Source organism: Mugil cephalus, chromosome 1 (assembly GCF_022458985.1).
Source record: "Mugil cephalus isolate CIBA_MC_2020 chromosome 1, CIBA_Mcephalus_1.1, whole genome shotgun sequence".
NCBI classification, from domain to species: domain Eukaryota; kingdom Metazoa; phylum Chordata; class Actinopteri; order Mugiliformes; family Mugilidae; genus Mugil; species Mugil cephalus.
This window is the reverse complement of record NC_061770.1, coordinates 3,488,547-3,514,373: the sequence shown is the minus strand read 5'-3', so window position 1 is coordinate 3,514,373 and position 25,827 is coordinate 3,488,547. Positions and strand designations below refer to the sequence as shown.

Sequence of the window (25,827 nt, the reverse complement as noted above, 5' to 3'; positions counted from 1 at the left end):
CCACCCACAACTGATCAGCTGAAAGCCTGATCCAACAGTTCCCACATCTGTTCAACCTCGGGCCAGAATCAATGGTTCCATTATCAGGCAGACCTATTGATCAGTGAGTTTAGAGCCATTACTAGACTGTTTGCATGCAGATAAACAGATCTTAAAGCGGGTTATGAGACTGTGAGAGGGAGGCAGGGATTTGCATTCTGGGAGGACCACGAGGGATGGAAAATTAGACAGTCCAATGTGTGATGAAGGGATGAGATAGAGGGGAGGAAACACAAGAGGGCAAAGAAGATGAAAGGATAGAAAGAAGTGAAGGAGGGAGGAAAAGAGCTACGCAGTGGAAAGAAAAAATAATATGCAAATACCCTTTATGTAATCCTGAAGTATGTTACTCCTGACTGAGAGAAATCCCTCTATTGTTGATGGTGTGTTTTTACTATTTTAGCAAATTCATTTCTCATCCTATATACATCTTTTTTTTTTTTTAATTAAAAATAGAGTTAAGTATTATTTTTCTACCTTCCTTTCTCACCTTTTACTTCCATCAATCCCCCTTTTTTTCCTTTGTTGTCGGTGGTTCAATGCAGAGAGTAGCTAGTTTCCATGGAAACGGACTCAGCCAGATGAGCTGAGCAACTTGCACTGCAGCGTCTGTCGTGTGTGTGTGTGTGTGTGATGATTGGTCTTCGCTCTAAAAAGAAGAAGGATGATGATTTATGAGAGTCTAATGCACTGGGCAGATACTTGGATGAACAAAGGCTGGTGTGTGTGTTTCTGTGTGTGTGCGCACCTGTATCCTTACACTTGTACCCCCACCTCACAGCTGTAATTCTATGCTCTTATCAGTATTGCCATGGTGGTTAGGATCCCTATGGGAATTATCAATACCAGCCTAGCGATGACATCCAGAGTGCAGCCCAAGACTATGGCTGGGGTACGAGCTTCACACTTTTGTATAGTTTTATTGGTGGAGACAAGGTTTAATTTGCTGCTGTACATGGTATCAAAGCTCAGTGTGAGCCGTATCAACTGCAGCCACTCTGGCAGTGCCTCAATCCACGTAACTCCAGGCTAATCAAATAACAGACAAAGAGGTGGAGCTCAGACAGACAGTAATGGTTTAAGTACCCACCTGTCACTCAAAATTCCCCTTCTCTTGTGCAAATCTAAACCCTAATAAAATTTAAACAGAAGTGTTGCATAAGAGTGATCCCCATGCACCTGTCACAAATGGATAAGAGCCAAAAATGTTTTAGTACCAGGCTGTAAACACGGTTATTTCTTCTGTAAAGTTGGGCATTTTAACATGGCAGTCTATGAGATTGAGTCATGTTTGGGGCGAGCCTCCGGTGGCCATTAGAGGAACTGCAGGTTTTGAGTTCATTTGGGTTCAGACATGATGCCGATTTAGAGCGTTCTCTTCATTATTATTATTTACTTACTTTATAAAGCATTATTTCTACATTTCAATGAATACAACCATTTTTCAATGTAACAAATATTACATTAGCACCATATCTACATCAAAGATAAAAAATATGTTTTAATATTTTATTGAAAAGAGAGTAGTGTTTGGGTGTGCTTTTAGTACTGCACGTCTTTATACTTCACTTTTCTTTTCCGCTGCAGGTCATCTCCTTGCTTTCCTCGCTTCATTTCAGGCTGGATTCTTCATGTAATTGAAACCGTTCACAGCACGATATATGGATGTGGGGTCACTTCTTAATAACGCGACTCTCTGTCTGTGTTGCAGAATTCCCAGAAGAAGAGAGGAGCACGGCCCAATAACAAACCTGACAAGAAGCTGGCTCCACAGGTAACGCACACGCATCCACACATACACACACACTACTATGTGCTCCTCCAGATGGTTCAATAAATCAATAAGAGAAACAAAGTGCTGTTTCAGCAACCAAACACACTTAAACCTGGAGGAAGGCTGACATTGATCAAACTATACCGTACGTACACACCACACTGAAGGAGGAACATGCAGCACAGATATGAATAACAAACAAGTAGAGGGTGTTGAGTTTAACTATCTGCAGAAGTAAACTGTGAGAGAAGCACAGAAAACAGATAGAAACTTAGGTATGGGTGAAAAAGGCACCAGAAAAGGGTCTGTTCATCATCAAGGATTTACTTCTGATTAACTCAGCTGTTCCCAGTGATCACAGTGAAGTCTAAGGCAGTCCTGTCTGGAAGGTTTGTTTCCTTTCAGTCACATTGACAGAAACAGGTTTAAGCTATAGTCCAATTATTTTCTGTATTTCACACGAACATATCAGGTATATCATCATATTTTTGCTGTAGCTTTAGGTGTCATAGCCGCAGGCAGCTGTCACCGCTCTGGAACGGTAATCACACAGGTGAACTGTGACTGTTATTCATCCTGATTGAGACGTATAATAGAGCAGTACTGAATCCACATTTTAACATCTGTTACTATATTTAATATAGTTTTGAATCTGCTCCCTAAATTCACAACCATATAAATACACTATGTAGTTTTTGAGCAATAGCATAGTCTAACATGATTAACTTTCACTGTCAACCCCACTACTGAAACAGGTAGCATTTCATTCAAAGTGGTCGTTTATTTAAGACAAAATCATCTGCAAAGAAACACATATTAATGCGACTAATACTTTTTTGCTCAATTATTGTGACAAGAATCAGAATGTTAATTGATGTGAGCTGAGAAAATAATCTGAACCAATGAACAACAATTAGTTATTTTTAGATTTTTAGCATCAGGAGAGCTGCTTTATTTCAGTATTTTCTGCTCTGAGTTCAGGGTGGGCATGTCGAGGTTGGCTGGGGTCACCGATCACAACTGTCACGTTAGAAATTGTGCATGTGTGATAAGTGTGTTTCTGCCTCGCGGGTCATGACTGTGTATGTCTGACCTGTTTCCTCTGGGGATCACACTATCTGTCCAAACAGGCTGTGTGCAGTATAAAGCAGATAGATCAGTCGTTCCATTATTCCTCTCTCATGTGTCCCCCAGCTTGTCCTGCAGGTGTTTGCACTTACTTTAATCCTTGCATGCCAAATTTTTGTTTACATTGGGATAGCACATCAGGCTTCAGCGTTACACTTTAAATCACTACCTCCTCCTCTATCTGTCTCACTGGCTCCACATGCTCCTCAGTTTTGTTTTGTTTTTACGTCAAACTCTCATTAAACTTTCAAACCATTAAAACTGTTGAAACATTACTAGTTTCCCCTCTTGAAAAAGTTCATGCAAAAGTTTTTAGAGAACAGGTTAGCTTTTAGAGGACAACAAAGTACACAGGTACAGATCAGAAACCTAGCAGACTAACATATCACCACTGAAGGTGTTTTTTTCAGACAAGGTAATTCTCTCCACCATCATCTCCCTGAGGCTGCCAACGCAAGCCCGCTCTCCCTTTCCAAGCCACATACCATAAATGGCTGTAAATTCGCTGGCCCTCGCTTCGCTTAATGTGGTTGGAAACGCTCCACGGGCCGTAAAACAAATCCAGCCACAGATCTGCTTCTGAGGAATGGGTGCACCGGGTCACCTGAGGTCAGCAGTAGTTACAGAAATCTAGTTATTATGCTTTTATTCATACAAATGTATAGTTATGTTGAGACTAAAAAAAAGTGACACTGAAGGATTCCCACTTTCCAATGTTGCTATTGTGGCACCGCAGCAATACAGGCCTGATATACACCAATCAGGCATAACATTATGACCACTGGCATAATGACCACTTTTCATGAGGATGTTACTCTGACATGTAGCATCCACCTAGACCAGACCAGACACCCCCACCCTATAGTAATGACACTCCTTGATGGCAGCAGTCATCCCCAGCAGGATGCAGCCTGACACAGACACACACACAAACACTTAAGGAACAACTAAAAAAACATGATTTATTTCTGGCCACTTGATGACTATAATTTGTCTGGGGATCAGTGATGTCCTGTAGTTTATTTAAGACATAAGTTATGCTTACTGCATACTTACTTGTGCTGCCTTTCCCCATGTTTTATCATTTGCGCGTATCCTCTAGCTGTTACTTGCTCCCAGCAAATGTTACAGCTTCTGTTCCTGATAACACTAGTTTGCTCAGATGTCTGAAAACTACTTTCACTCTTCCAGTTCTGTATTCTGTAAGCCAGTGAGTTAGTAAATATTCCTTTCAGATGATAGATGACGTCTGAGGCAAACCACTAATGAGTGTGTTTGTTGGAGCGTCTCTGTTTCCTTTGTGCTTTCAGTTTTTTTGTAAAAGCCTAACAAGGAACAAACGCAGCATGACTCTGACCTCACCATTTGCTAGCCACAAGTTCATCCAGAGGAACTTTGTGATGATTTTTTATTTTTCAAGGCGCTTTTAAATAGAACACGGATCCAGTTCATCCCAGCTGAGCTGCGGTACTGTAATAGACTGCGGCTCGTGTCCAAATGTTGGAACGCAAACTGTTTTAGTGGTGCATTAATTGCATAGGATGATGTTTATGAACTTCAAATCATAATTCAGTCATCGCAGGCTTGTTGTTTCACCTCTAATGTCATAGCCTGGCTGCATTTAAAGGCTCCACTGTGAGCAGTCTGACTGGTCAGTTTGTTGTGTGTTTTGCGTATGTGTATTTGCGTGAGTCTGCACTTTTCTCCTGCATTTGTCCATGTGTCTGCAGCTTTCACTTGTGTGTATCTCTCCTGTCAAATCCCCTGTCCTTCTCTGCGTAACCTCTGCGTGAGGATATACAGAAGAGGGCCTTCCTCTCTTTCTTTGTTCCTCTGCATTGCTTCTGCTTTTTAACCACCTTTCTTCCTTCTTCTCAGTTTCAGTTATGGCAAATTACACAAATTAAATTCATTCATTTAGTACGTCTCATCCACAAATGATTCGATTTTAGGAATATGATGGATTGTCGTGGTGTTTTAACAATTAGTCTCATATGCTTCAGGGGGATTCATTTGTCTTTTAGTTGCGCGTCGTATCAAAAACCTCAATTATCAGTTTCACAAAACGTCAGTAAATGGTTATATTTCAATAAAATACATTCATTATACTATAATGTCCTCATTGTTTCATTTTTACTTGCAACATCTGACAAAACTGAACAGATTTCATTTTCAGTTTTGATTGAAATGGGAAATATGGCAATTTGAATTAAAATAGGGTGCTATTAAACCTTGTGATTGCCTCAGAGGAAGTTCATAGAGGAATGTCTTACTGTCCAACTCATGTCTAAGTCCAAATCTTTAGAAATCCCAAAAAGATTCGTTACTCGAGTGATGGCACACTGTAGCACTTTGCCTGCTTGTTTGCTTGTTAGTTGTTGTGTCGTTGTCGCCTCTGTGCTCTCTTTTCATTCTGCTCCATCACTGCAGGAGGACTCTTCAGACCTCAAGTGTCAGCTCCACTTTGCCAAGGAGGAATCAGCCCTGATGTGCAAGAAGCTGACCAAGCTGGTGAAGGACAGCGACGCCATGAAGGAGGAGCTGGCCAAGTACAGGTCTCTGTACGGGGACGTCAATGCCTCGCTCACCGTGGAGGAGGTGAGGTTTTATTCGTTGTATGGAAAGACTTGGCTGTGCACTTTAGAGCCCTATTTATGCATGAGCTGAAAGTTTATCAGGTTTACTCTCAAGCCTGAGAGCGATCAGTGAGTTATTTGGCTCTGACATCGTAGTGGCAAGTGTACAAGCATGTGAAAGAAACCTGAAACCTCCCCTTCTTTTCTTAGTATTCATCTGTTTATTATTTACTAAAATGGTGGTGGTGACAATTTGTATCTAGATAAGAACTTGGTTGATGCTAACAGTGTGTATTTGACTCCCTGCAGGTTGCTGACTCACCCCACACCCGCGAGGCAGAGATCAGAGTCCACCTGAAGCTGGTGGAGGAGGAGGCCAACCTGCTGAGCCGACGCATTGTGGAGCTGGAGGTGGAGAACAGGGGGCTCCGCGCTGAGATGGACGACATGAAGGGGCCTCAAGGTGCCTTATCTCATCACTGTATTTCTATATTTTATTTCTACATTTGTTCTGGAGGTGGAAATTATCTTGATCTTATTGGGAAAGCTATAGCGCTTTTTGGATAGCAAAAAGTGTTAGCTTTCTTTTTTTATAGCTTTCCCAGTTTAAAAAATACAAGTGAAGCTGCTTCTGTTTTCAGTAGTTATTGACAGACTCTTACCTTAAAGGCTAAACTCTTCATATGGAGGTCTTATTGTCATAGTTACCACATTGTGTTGTGTTTTTCTGCGTCTCAGTCTCTGATGTTAATTCACCTCTTGACCTTTCACTGGATCTTTTTCCTAGATGCTCCTCAAGAACTGACTGGTGGTGGTGTGGGGGCAGGGCTTGGCCTGGCGGGAGGAGCCATGGTTCTTGGGGGAGGGGCTTCGTCCGAAAACGTCATGGAGCTCCAGAGGCATCTCCAGTTTGTGGAGGAGGAGGCGGAGCTCCTGAGGAGGTCCCTGATCGAGATGGAGGAGCAAAACAAACTCCTGATGAACGAGATCAACCGCTATAAGTCTGAACTCCCGCCGCCAACGTCTGCGCTGTCGTCCAGCTCATTAATGTCGCTGACAGAGGGGCTGCTCAACGACAGCCCTGTGCACGCCATACAGGAAGGGGCGGTGCTTATCAGCACAGACACCCCGGCCGAGGAGGAGGAGCTGCGACTGGCGAGGCTTCAGATTGGAGAGCTGAGCGGGAAGGTGAAGAAGCTGCAGTATGAGAACCGTGTGCTCCTGTCCAATCTGCAGCGCTGTGATCTGGCCTCCTACCACGCTCCTTCCTCCTCCTCCTCCTCCTCCTCCTCATTAAGACTAGCTCTGGACACGGACGCAGAGGCTGGAGACTCGGCGGAGTGTCTCCCCACCAGGTAATTTACCAGCGGGTCACCTACCACTTATAAGTCTCTAAGTGTGTTTCATGACCAGGAAGTCTTCAGTAATTTATTGAATCATTACTGAATTGGGATCAGTGCACATACAATAGAGTATTTTATACAGTTTTTTGTGGGCAAAATTTAACTTAACTTAAGACACAGAATGGTAAAGTACATTTTGTTTCATCAGAAGTCCATCAACAGACATAATAAGTCCTTCCCTATCTCTTGTATTCAGCCTGTCAGGTGTAATGTTCCACAACGTGATGTGACTCATCAACATGTTTATTAGCTGTAATCACAAAACAGAAAGTCAGCAGGATGATGCCAGATGAAACGGAAACCATCCATCCAGTGGAATACGAACATTTCATTATAATCCATCTGATGATTTTACTAAAAACTAAAAATGTTAACCTCATGTTGTCCCTGGGATTTGTGAGAAATATCCTCTTGGCACCAGAAACAAAACTGCACTTTGAGTTTTTTTCCAGAATGAAAGATTATACCTAATAACTCTTCCTCTAATCTTTCAAGATTTTTTTAGCAAGAGATCACAGTGCTACACTTTACAACAAATGGAGTTTGCCCAGTTATCATAGAGTTGCAGATGTTGTATCTTCTTCAAAGTCAAGAGCTCCGCGATTAAAGCCGACGTAGGCAATGAGTCGTAAAAGTCTATGTCTTTCTCCTTCAGCCCGCCCCATCGCAAAGAGCCTGTAGGAGGCGAGAATGATGCCCTCCAGATCAAGGAACAGAAAGCGAAGATCGAGGACAACGCTGATGCAACGACTCCGCTCGCTGGGTGCCTGGGGCAGAAGGACCATGATGCCTTGCTGGCCATGAGGGACCAGGCTCGCTTGGTTTCCACAGCGATACAGCTCCTGACCTCCCCCGAGTCAAACTGCCTCTCCTCCTCCCCATCCATCTATCACAAGGTCTGCAGCAATGAGGCAGCAGAACCGTGTGACCTGGAGAAACCGCAGCCTCAGAGCCAGGTACACGTCCTCGCTTTGGTCTGCTTTCCTTCCAAAGTAAGAGTAAAGTATCAGATTATGTACCTTAAAAACAGTTTAAAACATCAGCTGCTCACTTTTATAATGACTTTGAGACTACTATAGACTAAAACAACCTATTTTACAGTGCACATACATTACACAGATACTGTTTGAGGAACTTTGTGTTCTGCATAGAAATATGCCCTTGAGCTACAAAGACACTGCTGATATATATATATATGGGCCACTTCATTATGTACACTGGTGAAAACGAATGTCCTGCACTAAATCTCAGCTCCATAAAGGTGAGAGTGTTCAGCATTACACAGAGCTGAAACTAAATCTGAAGGCTGTGTCGACGTTCCTGCACTGCTTCACCGAGAGTGAATGAGGGAAGAAAGTAGTGCCAGAGATGTTTATTACTGTAACTCAGGTTCTATGAATTCACTGTATCTGGTGCTCAAAAAAGAATGAAATAAAATAAGAGATGTGCAAGAAATGTTTCCAAGGCTTTAGATAACGTAGAAACTGCGCGTGCAAAAGCAGTGGACGTCGAGGACAAACACGGTTTAACATTGTTATGATTCTTACTGGTGGGAGGGAGAGCACTGAAAGATATGAAAAGATCGAGAGACTAATCTTGTGCACTGTTGGATGAAATGTCAGAAAATTATGCGTTGCCATGAAAGAATCCAAGTTGATGTTGATGCTGATTTGTTGCATCTCAATTTAATGTGTAATAATAGATAATAATAGTAATAATAGTAATTATAGTTTCCATTCCTTATATAGCTTGGTTATAGCCGCTTTGACAAATGTCTGATCTTTTGCTTTGGCACTTTTTCTTTCACTGTCTGTTCCACCTCCTGCAGTAGCAGCCCTGCGGCTTATCATTCATCTGCTGTTCGTTCCCTCACACAGCTGGTGATGACTGACTGGGAGATAACTTCTTTTATTCCTGCGCTCCCCAGATCTCAGAGCTGTCTGATGTGGCGGACCGTCCCCTGGTGGGTGCTCTGACCAGCAGGCTGCAGGCCCTACACACCCAGCTGCAGGCCTTTGTGGAGCGGGTGGATGGCGTGGGCAAACCCCCGGCAGGCGAGAGGGACGCTCTGGTGGAAGGAGCGTCTCCTCTGGCCTCGCCCTGTACCTCCGGCCCCTGCTCTGAGGACAGCCAGGACGGACAGAACAGAGCAGAGGACAAGGTAACAGAGCACAAACACCCTCCTCTTCTTCACTCCTTGCCACTCTTTCTTTTTCTTTTATTATATATATATATTTTTAAAGCTTTTATATTGAGTTTTTAAATTATTTTATAGTTTATCTTCACTTGTCTTCAGTTTTTGTTTCAAACCATTAGTTTGGCTGACAAACTCTCAACCCCATTTCACCACGCTGCTTTAATTTCTCCTCACTGTGAAGAATGAGTTTACACAGCACCCTCAAATCTGACGCACCACCAGCAACGTCCCTTTCTCTTTAATTCTTTAGTGAACAAAAAACAATGGACTTTTGGAACAAAAATATACTGTGGGTATGTTTCGGCTTTGCTGTATGAATGCATCAGATGAAGTCAGATCTGAGCTGCCAGTGTAAACCTCTCCACACGATGCCACCTACGTTGTCTGCATGCTGTTGAAAGATCTCCTAACCTATTTGGAAGCTGCTTTGAGGCCTCAAATGGAGCCTGTTTGATTCACAACGGATGCAATTTATTTATGTGTACCAATTCAAACCGGTTTGAATCCAGTGTGGCTGAGCAATAACATGCCCTGTTTTAATTCTAGCTAGCTGGATTTCAACATCACAAATAAGAATAGTTTAAAGTTTCTGTGTATTTTAGTTGCTCCTTTTGATATTCACTGAAATACTGAGGTATACCACTACGGGTGAAGGATCAGTGTGAATATAGTGAGATTATGACCAATAGAGCTGTCCAGACAGATTACTTGAAGCAGCAGATGGGATAGTGAGCTCGATCTAAAAGAGATTTCCAGTCATTCTTCACAAATCACATTTTTCCATTTGAAACGCTCCGCTGGGAACTTCTTGGGTTACAGTTGATTGTCAGTGACTTATGATTTGCTATGAGCAGTCACTGTATTTTCAACCATATAATGGTCCGCGGTACATTCAATATAGGACCCAGAGAGTTAGAGAAGCACATTGGAACCATCAGGGTCTTGGAATTGACTTGACAGGCTCATTTCTCCACAGCAGCATAAATGAAGCAAAATCCAATTCTCACAATACGCTAGCAATTTGTTTTCATTTATTTAAATAATAAGCCTTTCAAGACAAATAGTGGACTACCGATGGAGACGTATTGAATTTGGTGTATTTCTTCAACAAGAGAAAGTTGTTTCTTATAAAAATCTTTGTTTTCTATTCAGATCTCATCTAACTTACATAGTTTTAACTAGTAAATTCCACTGTTTAGACTCCATTAGAGGCCAATTCTGAGTCCCAACCCTCCTCCAATTTCTCCTCCCCTTCCCTCCCTGTCTCCTTCCCTTCTTCCTCCCCTCTCTCTCGCTGCACGGGCACCATAACCGATCGATTTCTGCACTTGACTTCCCCCTGTCCCTCCTCTCAAACGCCCCTCTCTCGCACATCTTCATCATCTCCGCAACTCCCTCCCTACTTTGCTCTGACTCTTCTCCTTGCACACGTCACACCTCGCGCCGTTACACTTCCCCCGCCTCACTCCTCCCCCTTCTTGCTTCACGTCACACGTTTCTCCCTCATCTTCCTCGCCTTGTTGCTCCATTGCCCCTTCCTTCGCGCTGACCTTTCATCCTAACTGCCTTACTCCTTCTCTTCCCCTCCCATTCCTCCCTCTCTCCCCTCTTTTCTTCTCTGTTCCCTTCCTCTATTTCCTATTACTGTTCGTACCCCGTCTCTCCACTCTTCTGTGTCCCCCATTCCCACGTCCTCTCGTCCCCCCTCAGCCGTTCATTCTACCATCCATCCTTCTTTTCTTCCTCTTCTCCACTCTCTCATTTTCTTCTCTGACCAAGCTCTTCCTCCTCTACATCCTTTTCTTTGTCTTGTGAGGCCCATACATCATTATTGCGTTGTTTTTGTTTTCCATGTTTCCTTAATGTTGTCTCATGGATGGCCGCCACTTTGGTCGTATCGTTTTTCTTATTGTTGTGTCTGTTTTCTATCATTTCCTCCGTTTTTCTTTTTGTCCCACAACTTCTCCTCCCCCATCTCTCCCTTTTTTGTTTGTCTGTTTGTTTGTTTATTTGTTTTTTTTTTTCTTCATTAACTTGCCCATGCATGCATGCAGCAGCCTGATTATAGGGACCAACCAGAGCCAGCAGTGAAAGATGAAACTAAGGAGAGCAGCGAGTCAGACTGCGATCAGTCACAAAAGACCAGCCAGCTGGAACAGGAGGAGGAGGAGGAGAAGGAGATAGACGTTGCAGCGGTGAGTCGTTCAAAATCACATCATCACAGTCGTGACAGGCACAAAGAAACGGTTTAGAAACCTGCAGGGGTCTGAAATCTTCGTCTCTAGTCTGCGTCACGGCTGACAGCACGACACGACACCGTTTCTTAAGCAGAACGTGACTTGAGCCTGAAGACGATGTTTTAATGTCACATTTCTCCCTAGTAAACATAAACAGCCAAGCAGCAAACATATGGTGAGTCTAAAAATGCCGTTGGGGAAGCATTCATAAAGTCCAATCTGCTCCCCTCACAGTCTGTCTGTGATGATGAAGGAGGCTAACAGTGAAATGTTAAGGGGACTGTAACAGATGTTTCCATGTTAACACGTGTTCAAATGACTCCTTGTTTGTATAAGAGGTTGTTTGATTGTCAAGGAACAATTAATTTAGTTTTTCTACATATTTTAGAGCACATTTTCTAACCTTGTGGCTCTTGGGGGTGTCAGGTGTGATGACCAGTGCTCTGGTTGTGTGTTGAAGGTTCAAAGCTTGTGTTTGGTTGATGGGAGGTTGAAGTCCTACTTTAAATAACAACGTCAGGATATTATAAAGGTGGATAAAGATGAGTTTAAACCTTGTGTTGAATAAATATTCTAGGGCATAGAATATGCTTTTATGCTCAACTAATAACACTTGAGTTCTCCCACATTACTGTAATTACACCCTTGAAAATAGGGTCCCTAAATTTATATAGGCAAAAGTTCTTTAGCCTGGTTAAAGTTAATACGATCAAACGTCACTGTTTGCATCGATGTTAAATACTGTGGAGCAGTGAATCTGCTGGAAATATAACAAAGGATGAAGTTTTTCACAGCTGTTTTTACAACCCTGAATTCATTCCATAGTACGACAAAACTGAGATGGACCCACATACAGCAATTCCTGCTTCGTTCCTCTTTTCAAACCCTTGCGGGGACGACGGGTTGTTTTTCTACCTTCAGCTTTTTGTTCCTCGTGGAAACTGGTCACGTCCCCTGACGTTTCCCCCACGTGGGCCACACATGGGCAGAAAGAATGGATTTATTCCAACCGCAGAGACATGATCAGCTCACATCCCTTCCTCCTGAAACCCACAACCAACCCTTGAGAAGTCATTAACTACACATTTGCCCCAGCATGTGCTGTAGCTGGAAGTCACTGGTGTGGTGGCAACGCGGTGTTGAAAACAAACATAAACAAGCAGTGACTTCACCGTTAGCTGGAAGAACAGAGCTTTGTGCGGTTGACCTTTTGCCTGCGTGTCTCCGTGGCAACCAGAGTTGAGTGTGTCTGCAATTTTATCCAAGTCAGTGAGGGTGAGTGGGAGAGCGAGACTAAAATAGATGGAAGAGAAAGATAAGCGCAAGTATTATAGATATTATTGATACAGCGGAGCAGTGACACAGCAAAACACACACACACACATAATGTTTACACAGTCACAGTCTGCAACACCTACACATGTAGAGTTTGTTTTGTATATGCTCTTCCTGGACAGACATCAGTCTACCCGCCCTTTCAGCACAGGTTTAGAGTTTGGTCTCTGAGGTACAATGTACCCAATGAGTAGCTGCACTACTAAGTAACTCCCCATGAATCTGCAGCCTCCGATTAGTGTCTGGATTGCACAGACATGTGTTAAATATTCAACTTTAGAGGTGTTAGTATGCATGCATGCAACTTTAATGCCATGGTAGCCTTTGACCTGGTCTTTATGCTAAGCTAGGCCACGCCCTGAGTCACCACCACAGAATGCTTTATTAAGTTACTACCAGTGTGACCTGTTTAAACAGAAATCTGGACATGAATGCAGGATGGCATCTGTCATTCTGTCATCAGGTGATAGATTCAAAGATTGCTGCTAATGCAAATTTCCAGCTGCAATTCAATATTACACTTACAACTATAATCAATATAAAAAAAATGAATGTACAAAACTAGACTATTTGCATTTGCTGAAAGCAGCTAGGGATGACATATTTCAGGGATCAACGGAACAAGAAGGAGCAGCCACAGTGATCTGTTGAGCCCCGGGATTTTATTGGCTTGGCTTGACGCAGCATTCCTGTTCACATCGAAGCCGTTTTGATCTTCTGATTTTGTCACTCGACGGTCTGACAGACATAATTGTAGAAGCCTCAGCTCAAAAACAAGTTTTGGTCTACTCTCATAAAGACTGATCTCTGAAGGGCAGAGATTGTTGTTAATTTTTTTCAAACAAATCAAATGTGCTGTTACACGATCGTTAATGGAAGCGCATAGGTGAATTAGTCCCACGTCGTGTTTGGGAAATTGTATAGTTCGGGGAATGCATGTGCGACTGTGTTTATATCCAGCTTGTATAGCGATATCCCACACTTTTTCAACGATCATGGCAGCGCTCTGCATGGGAGGAGAAGAGGAGATTTGGCGGCAGATATCAGACTTTGTGCAGGACACAGTGACTTAATCAAATGTCAGCAGCCTTTTGAAAGAGCACGGGTTTGACCGGTCCATTCTTCAGGTCATCACACCCATGCTGCCTATTGTTTACCTCATGTAATGACGTATTAGAGGGAGGAAAAAACAGGCACACAGCTCTCACAGTGGGAGGTCCGACCCAGGACTTACGGCAATGTGAGAGTGCAGTCTACCCGGGATTTATGATCTGGAACAGGTATTAGATGAAGAACTGCAGGCAACAAGCTGCATCTCTCCAACTCCAAAGGGAAAGTTATTGTCTGCCTTCTTTATTAAGGCCACAAAGCCCCCAGAATTGTGTGTGCTGTAGTATTAAACCACATCTGAAGGGGTGGCCAATTCAACCAGGACTGAAATGTACCAAATATACCAATATCCAGGAGCTAATTAGCTTAGCATGGCACAGAGACTCACAGTGGGTCAAAAGAAGTGGCCTGGCTCAGACCAGAATTCAAAAACACACACACTAGCGCTAATAAAGTTGCAGTTTATGTAGAATTACTGTACTTGGTGCTGTAACCGAACTGGTAGCAATTCATGCACGGAATATAAAGAAAAAATGTTAACTTGCCCGTAAGAGAATAAAACACTGATGGGTTTAAGAATTAAATTCCTCTTCAGTTATTAAACCATGCCATCAGAGCGTGTTCTAACACTCTCAGTCTTTACACATTTGCCGTAGTGTTATAGATTATAGTGTCATTGCACATTTTCCAACAGCAGCTGCCACTTTTTCACAGCAGCGAGTCACTTTGTGGAGTAGTTTCTCTGGAGGCTGTGAGCAGCCGGGTGGTGCTCCTGGTGGAGGGTGGTGGAGGGCAGAGGTGGAGCCCAGTGGAGGGTGAAAGAGGACATTAATGGTACAGTGGTGGGTCGATGGATCGCACTCACTCAGCAGCCAAATGAGGCATAGGAGAGGGCATGGGATGAAGCGTGTGAGTGTACAGTAGAGCGTCACAGCTCAAGTGTGATTTAAAGGGTGTCATAGACAAAACTGCCACATCATGTGCTTTTCACACGTCTCACATTGTTTTAACTCTTTTTATTTCCTGCCATCTCCACTCACACCACTTCTGCTTTCATTCTTTTTCTATTTCTCGCTCACTTACCTCCTTGTTTCCTACCTACAAATGTTTCCATGCCCATGTTGTTTTTCATTCCCTCCATTCTGCTCCATCTTGGTTTTGAATCCCAACTCAATCGGTCTCTTTTTCCCTCGTTCCAGCCCGCTCAGTCCAGTGACCTCCAGGCCCAGCCGTCTGAAGCCGATGAGTCTGTTCGAGAGGAGCTGGAGAATGAGAGGCAGGCTCAGAAAGAAATCGCTCTCAAACTCACACAGGTCAGCTTGTAGCTTAATAAATAAAAAAAGAAACACAAAGCTTGTTTGGAGAAGTCTTTTTAAGCTTTAAGCTTCTAAATCTATTTTAAATTACACAACCTGGAAATGTCAGACGTACTGACGCTAAAAGTTTAAAAAAATCAAACCTGTGTACGTGCTTGACCTGCTATATTTAGAGAATAAATGAGCTCTGCGTGATTTCTGTTGCATGGTTTGTGGTTACATTCTGTGACAAAGACGAGTGACATTTAACAAGAAGCACACTGATTGATTTCCTTGTGTTAGAAGCAAATGTTCAGCAGTTTTGTTCTTCTCTCAGCTCCAGGAGGAGCACCAGAAGGCCCTGCTCCGACGGGACTTCCAGCTGCAGAGTCTGGGCCTCCAGGCTCGTCTTCAGCAGAAGCTGTGGAGCCAGGAGAGGACTCTGCTGGTCCAGGAGTCCCAGCACCTCAAACAGGCCCTGTTACTGCTCAGCCTCAAACTTCGCTGCTTCCTCAAACAGTGGAGGCTGGGCTGCAAGAAAGACACAGAGTGGAAAGATGTCCTGGAGGTATGAGAGATAGGAGGATGTTTCATAGCTGTGTGAGTCCGTCTGCACAGCTGTGTCTCCTTAATCGAACCAGAAACATTTATTTATTTAGTATTTTATGAAAAAGCTAGCAGGTGATGAATACTGCGCTTGATTGTTTAGATGAACAGCCTGAAGGATCTCTACCTGCTGTTGGAGGAGGAGAACCTGCCCAGCCCCACTCACCAGACCGACAGAAGGGGATCCACCGACGAACAGCCGCTCAGCCCGACTATAAAGGTAAAGAGAGGGTGACGCAGACACGTGTACACAAGCACGCCCACACATACACACTCTGACATGGATTTCCTGGGTTCCCTTGTAGTCGAGCGCCGTGAGCAGCACTCTAGCTGACCTGAGGGTCGCTCTGCAGGATCTGAGCGGAGAGTTGAGACAGGAACGACAAGGCTCCCAGGAACTCACTCAGCAGTTTGCCAAGGCCAAGGCATCATGGGAAGTGGAGAGGACTGAACTGAAGAGCCTCATCACACAGGTATAGTGTTTCCCACCATATTTTGTGAGACCCTGGCGTTTTTATTTTTTTTTCTCTTCAAATCCTAATTATTATGTATCTATTAAAAAGTTAATATTAAAAAAAGATTAAAGAAAGTATCGTCACATAAAACAAATTTATAGTAAACAGTTGACTTTCAGTCTGACTGTGCTAACCAGCTCTTATAAAGTTAATTTAGAGTCTGCTCTTTTAAGTGGAAAGAGACGGATGTTAACATACTCTGTTCACAAGTTACTCAAGCTGACACAATTAGAACTAAGCCGATTCATTGCGAGAAGAAAAAGCTTTGCTTGCATGTAACTGTATTGTACCGGGCTGCAGTACATGAGCTGGGGAACATAGAGATGGAAAGTGTGTCATTTGTGGTGCTTTTGCCTTGAAAATTCCATTTTTGAAAATGTCTTTTTTATGGATGATATGCTATTGGGTTAATTACCGACTTTCCATCTGTCAACTGGTGTATTTGCCTTCCCCCTCTTTGTCTGTCCGTCTCTGTCTGTCTGGTCCACATGCTCTGAGAATGTTTCTCTCATTGTCTCTCTGCCTGTCTCATAAGAGCAGCCGGAGCAGTAATAGTTTTAATTATCAGCCTCTGAGGTAGAATACAGCTTTTGTGTTACCGCCCAGTAATTGAGATGGAGAGAGAAGAAAGAGAGATCACAATGAGTCCTGCTAACGTTGGGCAATTAAAAAAAGCTTCTTCATGCATTTCATTTCTGGTCTCTAGACTGTATATTGACTTACTATTGTTTAAGGTTATTCATGTTGCATTTTAAGTCAATATTCCACCCTTATTGTGCGAAATTGTGCTTGTGTCCTCGTAAAAAGTCACTACTTGGCTTATTTTTATAATTATATTTTCCATGTTCCAAATCCTGTGGTGAAGGTGCTAAATAGTTTAAGGTTTTAAGCTTCTTTTCACAACCTGTGAAACCACACGGGCACACGATGAAATATCAAGTTTAATAGTAAACACAACAATAATCTGAAAAAGGAAGGAAAAGAAACAAAAGATATGCACAAAAAAAAATGTTCCCACGATGGAGGATTTCCTCTGTGATATTTTGGTGAGCGCCAGTGCAGAAACGCAGAGACGCACACAAACACTGACAGAGTGATTAATCATCGTCACAATCAGAGAGATTCAGCCCTCGTATTGGGATGCAGGATCATTTGTCTTCTATTAGCCAATAGGAGACAACAGGACAGGTACAAAGAGATAACACGCTCTTCTCCTCCTCAATATGACTTCACTGCATGTTGCTGTTTTAACAGGAGCTTAATCAAAGACTGAATCACAAGATTCATTTTAATCAAGACTGATTCACGATGTTGTCCAAGCACATTTTAAACGGACGCTTCTTCTCTTCTCTGACCTTTAAACTATCCTCACAATGTGTGTGTGTGTGTGTGTGTGTGTGTGTGTGTGTACCATGGCCTAGATGCCACAGCTGGAACCAATCTCCCCTCTGCCAACAACGCACACTGTAAAATATGCCATTAATTTAGCCTGGCGCTGCGTCTGTGTGTAGACATTCACCAACCAGCCAGCCACGTCAGTGCCAAGGCTTCCTGGCAGCAGTCAGCGGGTCCTCCAGCTGTTGCCGTGCCGAACAAGTCAACTCAATTTCAAACACTGTCCTCTTGTCAAACAGCTTGACAGGAACTTATCTTTGCCGCTCAGTGTGATAAACAAACGGCGTCAGTCAAACATCCAGAACCCTGAAAACATGCAGAACAACACCTCCCTTTTTTTTTCCTTAATCATTCATCCACCGTGTCTCTAGGACACCTGCCATCTCTGCGATGACAGAGTGAGCAGCTGGACGCTGTCACCAAATCTGTTCTATCTACTTCATTAATGAAGGGAGGATGACGGCTGACACATGAACGCACGACTCAAACGCAGGTGCGCTCGGTTTATCATCCGAATGTAAAGGCAGATGAGGTTAGTCGTTTCTTACAAAGCAGAAAGCAATTTAACTGCCCAGAAAACCTAGTAGGAATCACTCAAAGTGGGAAATGTAAATAATTAAATTAAAAGATTATACTTAAATATTAACCATTAGCAAAAAGATGAGGTATAACTGGATGTAACCTTCTGAACATAGAAAGTAGAAGACCCTGCTCAGTGATCTGATCACAAGCTAAGAGTACGACTGAGGCCACATCTCTGCCCACATCAAGGATATTTTTTTATAAAAATATTATTTGTAAGTTTGGAATAGAAGACTTTTGTCAAATATTACGTGTCAATTAAATTCTTATCATTACCATTATTAGTAGTGGATTTTACAAAAACAAATGTGGTATTTTGGAGTAATTGATTTTTAATAGGGCTAAAAGCAGAACACAGATCCAGAAGTTAAAAGTGATATTTATTTACACTGATCAGACATAACATTATGACCACCTTCCTAATATTATGTAGGTCTCTCTTGTGCCGAAAACAGTTGTGACTCATCAGAGAATGGACATGGTCCTACTGAGGGTGTTATGTTGTGTCTGGTAATAGAATGTTGTTAGTGCAGGTCTTTGGGTCCCTGAAGCGACTGGCTGGCTGGGAGTAGGTGGAGGGGTTCAGATACGGACTGGAGAAAAAATCAAATCAAATTCCTCAAGAGTCGGGGTCATTAAGTCACCACACAGTAGACACAGCAAAACTGCCGAGCAGTGGATGAGAGACCGGGGTAGATATACTGCAGTGCTTGTTACGTGGGAGGTCTTCAGGTCTGCAGGTTGATTGCAGAGCTAGAGCCAGTTGGATTGGTACACCCAGAGGCTCACATACACACATAAACTCCCACTCAGAGGCAAAACCAGGGCAAGAGGCCCACCAGAAAACACCAGAAACACAAACAACAGAGCACACCAGAACCATCACACCTATTCAGATCTATATTTTTACCTTATACGTATTTGAGAACATGCAGTGGTAGCCACTGAGATTAGTATTAAGACGTGAAGTCAGAGCTTCACTTTAAAACGCTCTCAGCTGTTTACATTACTATATTTAAATCGGTATCGCCAGTTTATTTTATAATACTGAGGCTGTTTTTATTTAGAAAGGCGACATACTTCTTGTTTCTCTGGAGTGCTGTGGTTGCTGCTCGGTCAAGATTAACAGCTGGTTTGAGGTAAAGATGCAGCAAGCAAACAGCGGACAAAAGCCCACAACAGCACACTGTACACTGTTTAAATATTCATTAGGAATGTTTAGCGTGGGTTATTTGCTACAATGATATACCAAGCTACTCTTCCCTCCTCTTAGACATTTGCAAATTTAGTTGTTGTTGTTTTTTAATCACTGAACTGCTGTGAATGTAGTTGCTTTTTTACCTGATACACAAAAATTGAATGAATGAGATGTTAAAATAAGATGAATAGCTTTTAGACTTAGACAGACTTTAATGGTCCACAAGGGCAATTAACTGGTCACAGTAACAAAAAGAAGAGCTGTTATACAGCTGGATAGAGTAGGGTTTAAGATACAGGACTGCTTTTGTTAATATAAGTCATAGTTTCTGAATTCCTGATGCAAGAACTTAAGTACAATGTTGTGCTTACATGTTATGCTACTTTCATTTATCAATTATTACTGTATATCCTGCTACAAAGAGAGACTGCAGCGTCTTAAATATTGAAATAGTGTGTGTGTGTGTGTACATATATATATATATATATATATATGTATAGGTTTGAACACACCTTCTCATTCAATTCAATGAACTGATAATTAATTTTACTCAGGACTGATTCATGACGTAATTTCTTTTTATCTCCCACTCACCACTCAAACACTCCCCTGGGTTTAATCTGCCTTTGTTGCCACGGTATTGTTAGGACTGGACATCTCTGATCTGTATTTCTATAAATACTCCCCTGTTTCTATGAACAGGTGTTTCACCATGGAAGTATGAAGACAACACCTTCTCTCAACGTCTGCCTGTGATTAATGCAAAAAAAAAAGAACAAGATGAAACAAGCGTTCCTTAACTGTTTTTGTGGTATTTTATGCTTTTGATTTTGCCTTGATGGGATTATTCAATCAAACTAAATTAATAACTCTACTGTATGCTGTCATAGCGAAAGTTTTAGTGAAATGAACTACTGAGTTGTGAAACAGACGGCTGTCATCTGCCAATAAACACCAGTAATCCAGTAAAACCTCCTCCCACTCACAGCCTCAGCAGTAAACCTCGTTAAGACGTGGGGCTCGTTAGGGCCCGGCATCATTAACATGAAATACAGGGTTGCCATAGGAGACGGGAGTTGGGGCGTGTGTTACAGTGTGACACAGACACGGAGTCAGACTGAGATAGGATGGATGGGTCTGGGTGTGCGCGTTCATTTGTGTGTGCCTATTTGTCAAACGGATGGAGCCTGGTAGTGTCGGCAGTGAGAAATACGAGGGTCAGGCAGAGGAAAAAGAGAAAGCGCTCATGAAAATTTCAGGCGATGCCACCTACGGGGTCCGTGACAGCGAACTCGATTTATGGAGAGTGAAGAAAGGAGGGAGACAGCTGAAAATAGAGGGTGAGAATGCTGCAGAGAGGGGGGGGGTGGGAAAGGGTTAGAAGCACTGAGCAGAGAGACGTTCAGAGAGAGAGAGGGCAACTCAGAGGTAGAGGAGGAGGAAACACAGGATCTGGGACTTCCCATTACAAACCTCAGTGTGGTCACATGAGTCGCAGTTGGACTCCTGACAAATATTAGTAATAGTATTTGTGTGTTTGTGTGTTTATGCCTGTGTGCTGCATTGTTTCCACTCACTCTGTAATCCACTATTGCCCCAGACCTTTAACTATTTTATAATCTATCTTTTCCTTTTATTAACTTTATTTTGACCTGAAACATGATTTTGTCAGTGGGTGTTCAACTCACTGGTAAAATAATGCATCTCAAAATAAATTGCTCCTGTTTTGACAGTTAAATGCTTTTAATGTGATATCAGATAAATTATCTGATAATAACTTTGCATTTAACATTCATATCCAAATACATTTTATAAAAGTGACAGGATTGTCACCGGACACCCTGTTGACAATAATTAAACTAAATAATGCAATACTTTCATCATTTAAATTAATACATTTGACATGGTGGAGGTGGATGAATAGAACCAGGAAACACTAATTCTATTTTCTATTAATGAAACGACTCACCTGTCTATGAAGCAGTTAGATTAGCACAAGGATCAGCTACGATGCTAAAACGCATTCAAATTCAAACTTATTCTCTTCATCTCCTTCCTCAAGAGGAAATTGCTCATTATTTTGAATGTACAGTTGTTAGTAATATAGGCCGTTATTCCACCACTGAAGTTACTGTATGAGCATTATGAATAAGTGATGGCTTCATAGAGTGCAGGGTAATGAAACAGTTTTGAGAGTGAATTAAGAACATGAGGAGTCCGACTCTTAATTTGGCTGGCTCGACACTGCCTCGTCAAACACTCACAGTGCATCAAGCTCAAGGAGCTTTCAGACTGGTGAGGTGTAAATTAAATGGAGGATCTCACCTCACTGGTCGCCTATACTTTAGTGGAACATTAACTCTGATGGCCTCCACCTTCCAGTTTGAGACCAAAGCCGGCAAAGCTGCAGCAGCCCTGCCCTCCGCTGACGCACTGGACCCTCCAGACTTGAAGGTGGCGCTGAAGAGGGAACGTGAAGAACACCAGCATCTCCTCGCTGAGTCCTATGCAGCTGTGATGGACCTAACTAAGCAGGTAGAAAAAACACGTTTTGATTTGGAAACCGCTAAAATTTTTAACAGTAGAGAAGAGCCAGTTGTGTTTTATGATCTGAAAACTGTAATGCACTCCATCTTGTTTCCTCCTTTTCTAACGTGCGCCTCTTTTTGCCTCCGCGCTTTAACCGACCTGTGGACCAATCAGCTCCAGATCGGAGAGAGGAACTGGGGCAGGGAGAAGCTGGAGCTGCTGGAGAGGTTCAGCCAGGAGAGAGCTCAGTGGGAACAGAGGCTTAGGGAGGCCACTGCACAGCAGGGGAAGGTATGATGGGCGGGTGTGTATGTGTGTGTGTGTGTGTGTGTGTGAGAGAAATGTCAATGATTATCTTGGGATATTGGAATTTGAGAGGATGAGGTTGTATCGGGTATATGAGGTGAGGAAAACATTGAAGGTATATGAAGTCAATATGCTTTTCCTGATGTCGGTTTCTGTTCACCACTGAGGAAGAAGTTAAAATTCAAATTCCTTAATAGAAACACTGCGTTAGAGCACTACATTTCTGTCTCTTTACTTGCATATCCATCTCAGTGCAGTCCCACACAGCTGTTAATGCCATGACGTGAGTAAGGAGAACCCTCACTGGTCATGCTGTGGTCGAGCTGAGCTCACCGGGTAAACATGGTCAGTCATAACTGCTGATTATACACCGGCACAGTCACTGCCAAGCTGCTGCAGCAGCATGTCAGGGAGGGATGGAAGGATTTCATCAGTGACCACGAGTCAGAGATCACACAGTTATAGACCCAGATTAGAACTCCCTGTCTACTGCCCTTGAGGTTTTCATCCTCTTTCCCTTCTTCCCCCGCTCTCTACACCGTCTGACATTATCTCACACCTTTCATTAACATTGGAAAGTTGGCAGAAGGCGCAGCTTGACGTTTCTTAGATTTATTCTGCTCTCTGCTTTTGTCTGAGTCTCTCTGAAAGTGTCTGTGTCATGTTCTGTCAACACAAATCTTACCAGCTCTCCACTCTGCTTTTGCTATATTTATTTATTTGCTGGACCTCTCCAAGACTTTTGATAACAGTGTCCCCATCAGGCCAGTTAGTGTACAGCTAGCAGCATTTTCAGTACACAATATCAAAATTCCATAAATGAATTAGTTTTTCATGTCATGTCGTTCTATCTGTTTTATTTAAAAATAGATTTCAAGAAGAGGCGTTGCCCTAACGTACCATCAAAGTCAGGGTCGTATATAATGCATAAGTATAAAATCTATTCAGTATACTGACACTTTCAGACAGCTCTGTCAACAGTTCTCTGAGTTACAGGTGAAAGTGAAAGTCCATCAGTGCATCTCTACAACTATGCACATTTTCTACAGATGTCCTTTAGCCTTCTCCCACTCCATCTCATTCTGCCTCTTTCCTCTGACAGGAAATGCCTTCTGAGACTTTAAAAGCTGCAAGTGTAAAACACACTGACTCAGCATGACTATCTCTGTGTGTGTGTGTGTGTGTGTGTGAGGAAGTTGGCTGCAATGAAAGAACGTGTGGAAGTTGGGGGGAAAAATGTATAATGAAAAATGCTGCAGAAGCAATTTGTCCAAATGTTGCAGGTCCTTTGAATACTAGCTAGAAGGTTGTAAAAAGGAAACTTGTAAATATTTCCCTTTCTCACACAGTCCGTGTCTTCTGCACAGTTGAAGACGGCCGGTGGTGAGTCCTCTGTGGACACAGTTGTTGCTAATGGGACAGGATCCCCCAGGTAACAGTTAAAACTGTACACTGTTATCCATGTTATGATATATTAAATGTCTATAAATGAAACTTTAGTCTAATCATTAATGTCTCATTGTGTTTGAAATATATAAGTGTATATAAATCTTGACAACAGAGCATAACTTCCACTCTCTCGTGAATTTGTTTGTGAAAAGGTTGAAGTCCACACTGGGGCTGGATGGCCCAGAGCTCAATGGAACAGCCAATCAGGAGGAGAAGACCCAGTGTTCAGTCCCACCTGTTTTAGTTCACCCAGAGATGGGTGACATCTCCAGGAAGAACTGGACTTACCTGACCAATGAGGTCAGTAATTATTTGACTTCCTTTAGATTCAACTTAGAACCTTGACTTTTCAAAATCTAGATGAATTCATTGTTATATTGTTGAATCTTGTCCCAGGCCCCAGAGATCATGGACACCTGTAAAACCTGGGACGGCCCCAGCGGCTCCAGCAGCAGTCCAGTAGGATCACAGCTGGATATGGAGTCCGTGCAGAGGAGCTACACTGCTCCAGACCGCACGGGCATCCGGATCTACTACAGCCCTCCTGCTGTGAGACGCATGGAGCACCGGAGAAGAAACCAGGAGCCCAAAGAGCTGCCGCAGGCCCAGAATGGAAGCTCCCCCCTGGAGCTGAATGGCTCAGACGTTGGCGTGGCTGCGGTGGATCATCCGCATCAGCAGCCTGCGTCCACTTTTTCCTCTTCTTACGAGCAGTGGCTGAGCTCGCTGTCCCTGCAGCACAGGGAGCTGCTGGAGAGCCGAAGCAGCTGCATCGCCAGCTCCATGCCCAGTGTCATCAGTAACAGCTTGAACGGCTCAGCCAACAGCGTGGTCGATGGGATGTCGTCTGCTTCTGCTTTCCACGGTCTGGAGATCGGGGAGATTTCAGCCAATTTAAGTGACGACATGAAGGAGATGACCAACTGTGTCCGCCAGGCCATTCGCTCTTCTTCTCTGGAGAGGAAATCCAGCAAAGAACCCGGGACTCAGGTAATGTTCCTCATCATTATTCTCTGTAATATTTTGGTCCATTGTCGGACTCAGAAAGGGGAAGAAATTGCAGCATGTTTCTTCCTGTCTGTCAATTTCATTTATATATATATCACCAAACTATACAAGTTAACTAAAAGAAGCAGCTCACTAATAGCCCCGCTACTTAACATTAAGACTGAACATGGTTTATTTTTACTGTGTATCAACCTTTGCTAAACACATTTCTCCTTAACATCCATTTGTCCTCCCAGGCGGTTGGTGTGTCCACCAGGTCCACGCAGACTGCAGCTCAGTACGTCAGCATTGGGCTTCAAACCGAGGCCCTTCCCAGCAGCAGGGGGGCGGCGCTACACTCCAAATCCTGGTCTCCTCGTCCCTCTTCAACAACCACCTCCTCTTTAGCGTCGGCCCGAACTCGGCAGATATCAACGTCTCTAGATAAAGTCCACGGCCGCATCGAGAGGCCGTGCTGTTCACCTAAGTATGGATCACCCAAACTACAGCGCAGAGTGTCTTCTGGTAATATCTCTTTGCATCTGCATCTTTTTTTTTTTAAATGGTCTTTGTAAACTGTTGATGTTTTGAAGAGTGACAGGTCTAAATGTCGTTTTTTTAGGCTCCACCTCCAGACTGGATGGGACTTCCAGGGACCGCAGCCTGTGGAGCCTCCAGCAGAGACCCATCGGGGGAGGGGGGGGCTCGGCCTGGGCTCGCTCCACCACCACCAGGGACAGCCCCGTGCTGAGCGGCCTCACCGACGGTCTGTCCAGCCTCTTCAGTGTAGTGGAACACTCTGGAAGCACAGAGTCGCTGTGGAGGGGTGACGCAGGTGAGAAGGACATGAGGGGTCAGTTTTGAATAGAGTAGATCTTTCCGTGTTAATTGTAGCGCTCAACGTAGGTGTTATAAGGAAGATGTGATTTCTTCACGGTATTTCAGACATTTAAAATACATTATAAAAAAGGACAAAGGCGTATTACCTTTTAGAAAAGTTGACAGTCACGTGACCTTTAAGATCTTCAGTGAATCCCAGCACCCAAAACGTTAAACATAAGTTAAAAGCATTGGTTTCTCAGAACTCTATTATTTCCAACAACGATTTTGAAGAGCAACCGTTTCCTAGACGTGTCCTTCTTCATGAAGTCCATGGAATTCACTTT

General features: G+C 43.2%; 1 protein-coding gene across 4 annotated transcripts in view; it reads left to right on the top strand.

The window, feature by feature from the left end:
* The window catches only part of soga1 (suppressor of glucose, autophagy associated 1), an 88,573-nt gene that overhangs the window by 55,921 nt on the left and 6,825 nt on the right, over positions 1–25,827 (top strand). Inside the window, exons 5-22 of one of the 4 annotated variants that reach the window (XM_047577654.1) lie at positions 1,751–1,813; positions 5,372–5,539; positions 5,827–5,980; positions 6,305–6,872; positions 7,576–7,876; positions 8,848–9,081; positions 11,175–11,312; positions 14,999–15,112; positions 15,432–15,662; positions 15,804–15,920; positions 16,006–16,173; positions 21,773–21,925; positions 22,094–22,210; positions 23,575–23,657; positions 23,827–23,974; positions 24,071–24,664; positions 24,919–25,186; positions 25,284–25,496. In XM_047577654.1, the coding sequence (XP_047433610.1) occupies positions 1,751–1,813; positions 5,372–5,539; positions 5,827–5,980; positions 6,305–6,872; positions 7,576–7,876; positions 8,848–9,081; positions 11,175–11,312; positions 14,999–15,112; positions 15,432–15,662; positions 15,804–15,920; positions 16,006–16,173; positions 21,773–21,925; positions 22,094–22,210; positions 23,575–23,657; positions 23,827–23,974; positions 24,071–24,664; positions 24,919–25,186; positions 25,284–25,496 (3,832 nt within the window). Of the gene's footprint in view, positions 1–1,750; positions 1,814–5,371; positions 5,540–5,826; positions 5,981–6,304; positions 6,873–7,575; positions 7,877–8,847; positions 9,082–11,171; positions 11,313–14,998; positions 15,113–15,431; positions 15,663–15,803; positions 15,921–16,005; positions 16,174–21,772; positions 21,926–22,093; positions 22,211–23,574; positions 23,658–23,826; positions 23,975–24,070; positions 24,665–24,918; positions 25,187–25,283; positions 25,497–25,827 lie in introns of all 4 variants that reach the window. The other 3 variants (XM_047577663.1, XM_047577644.1, XM_047577671.1) reach the window with 3 other exon arrangements.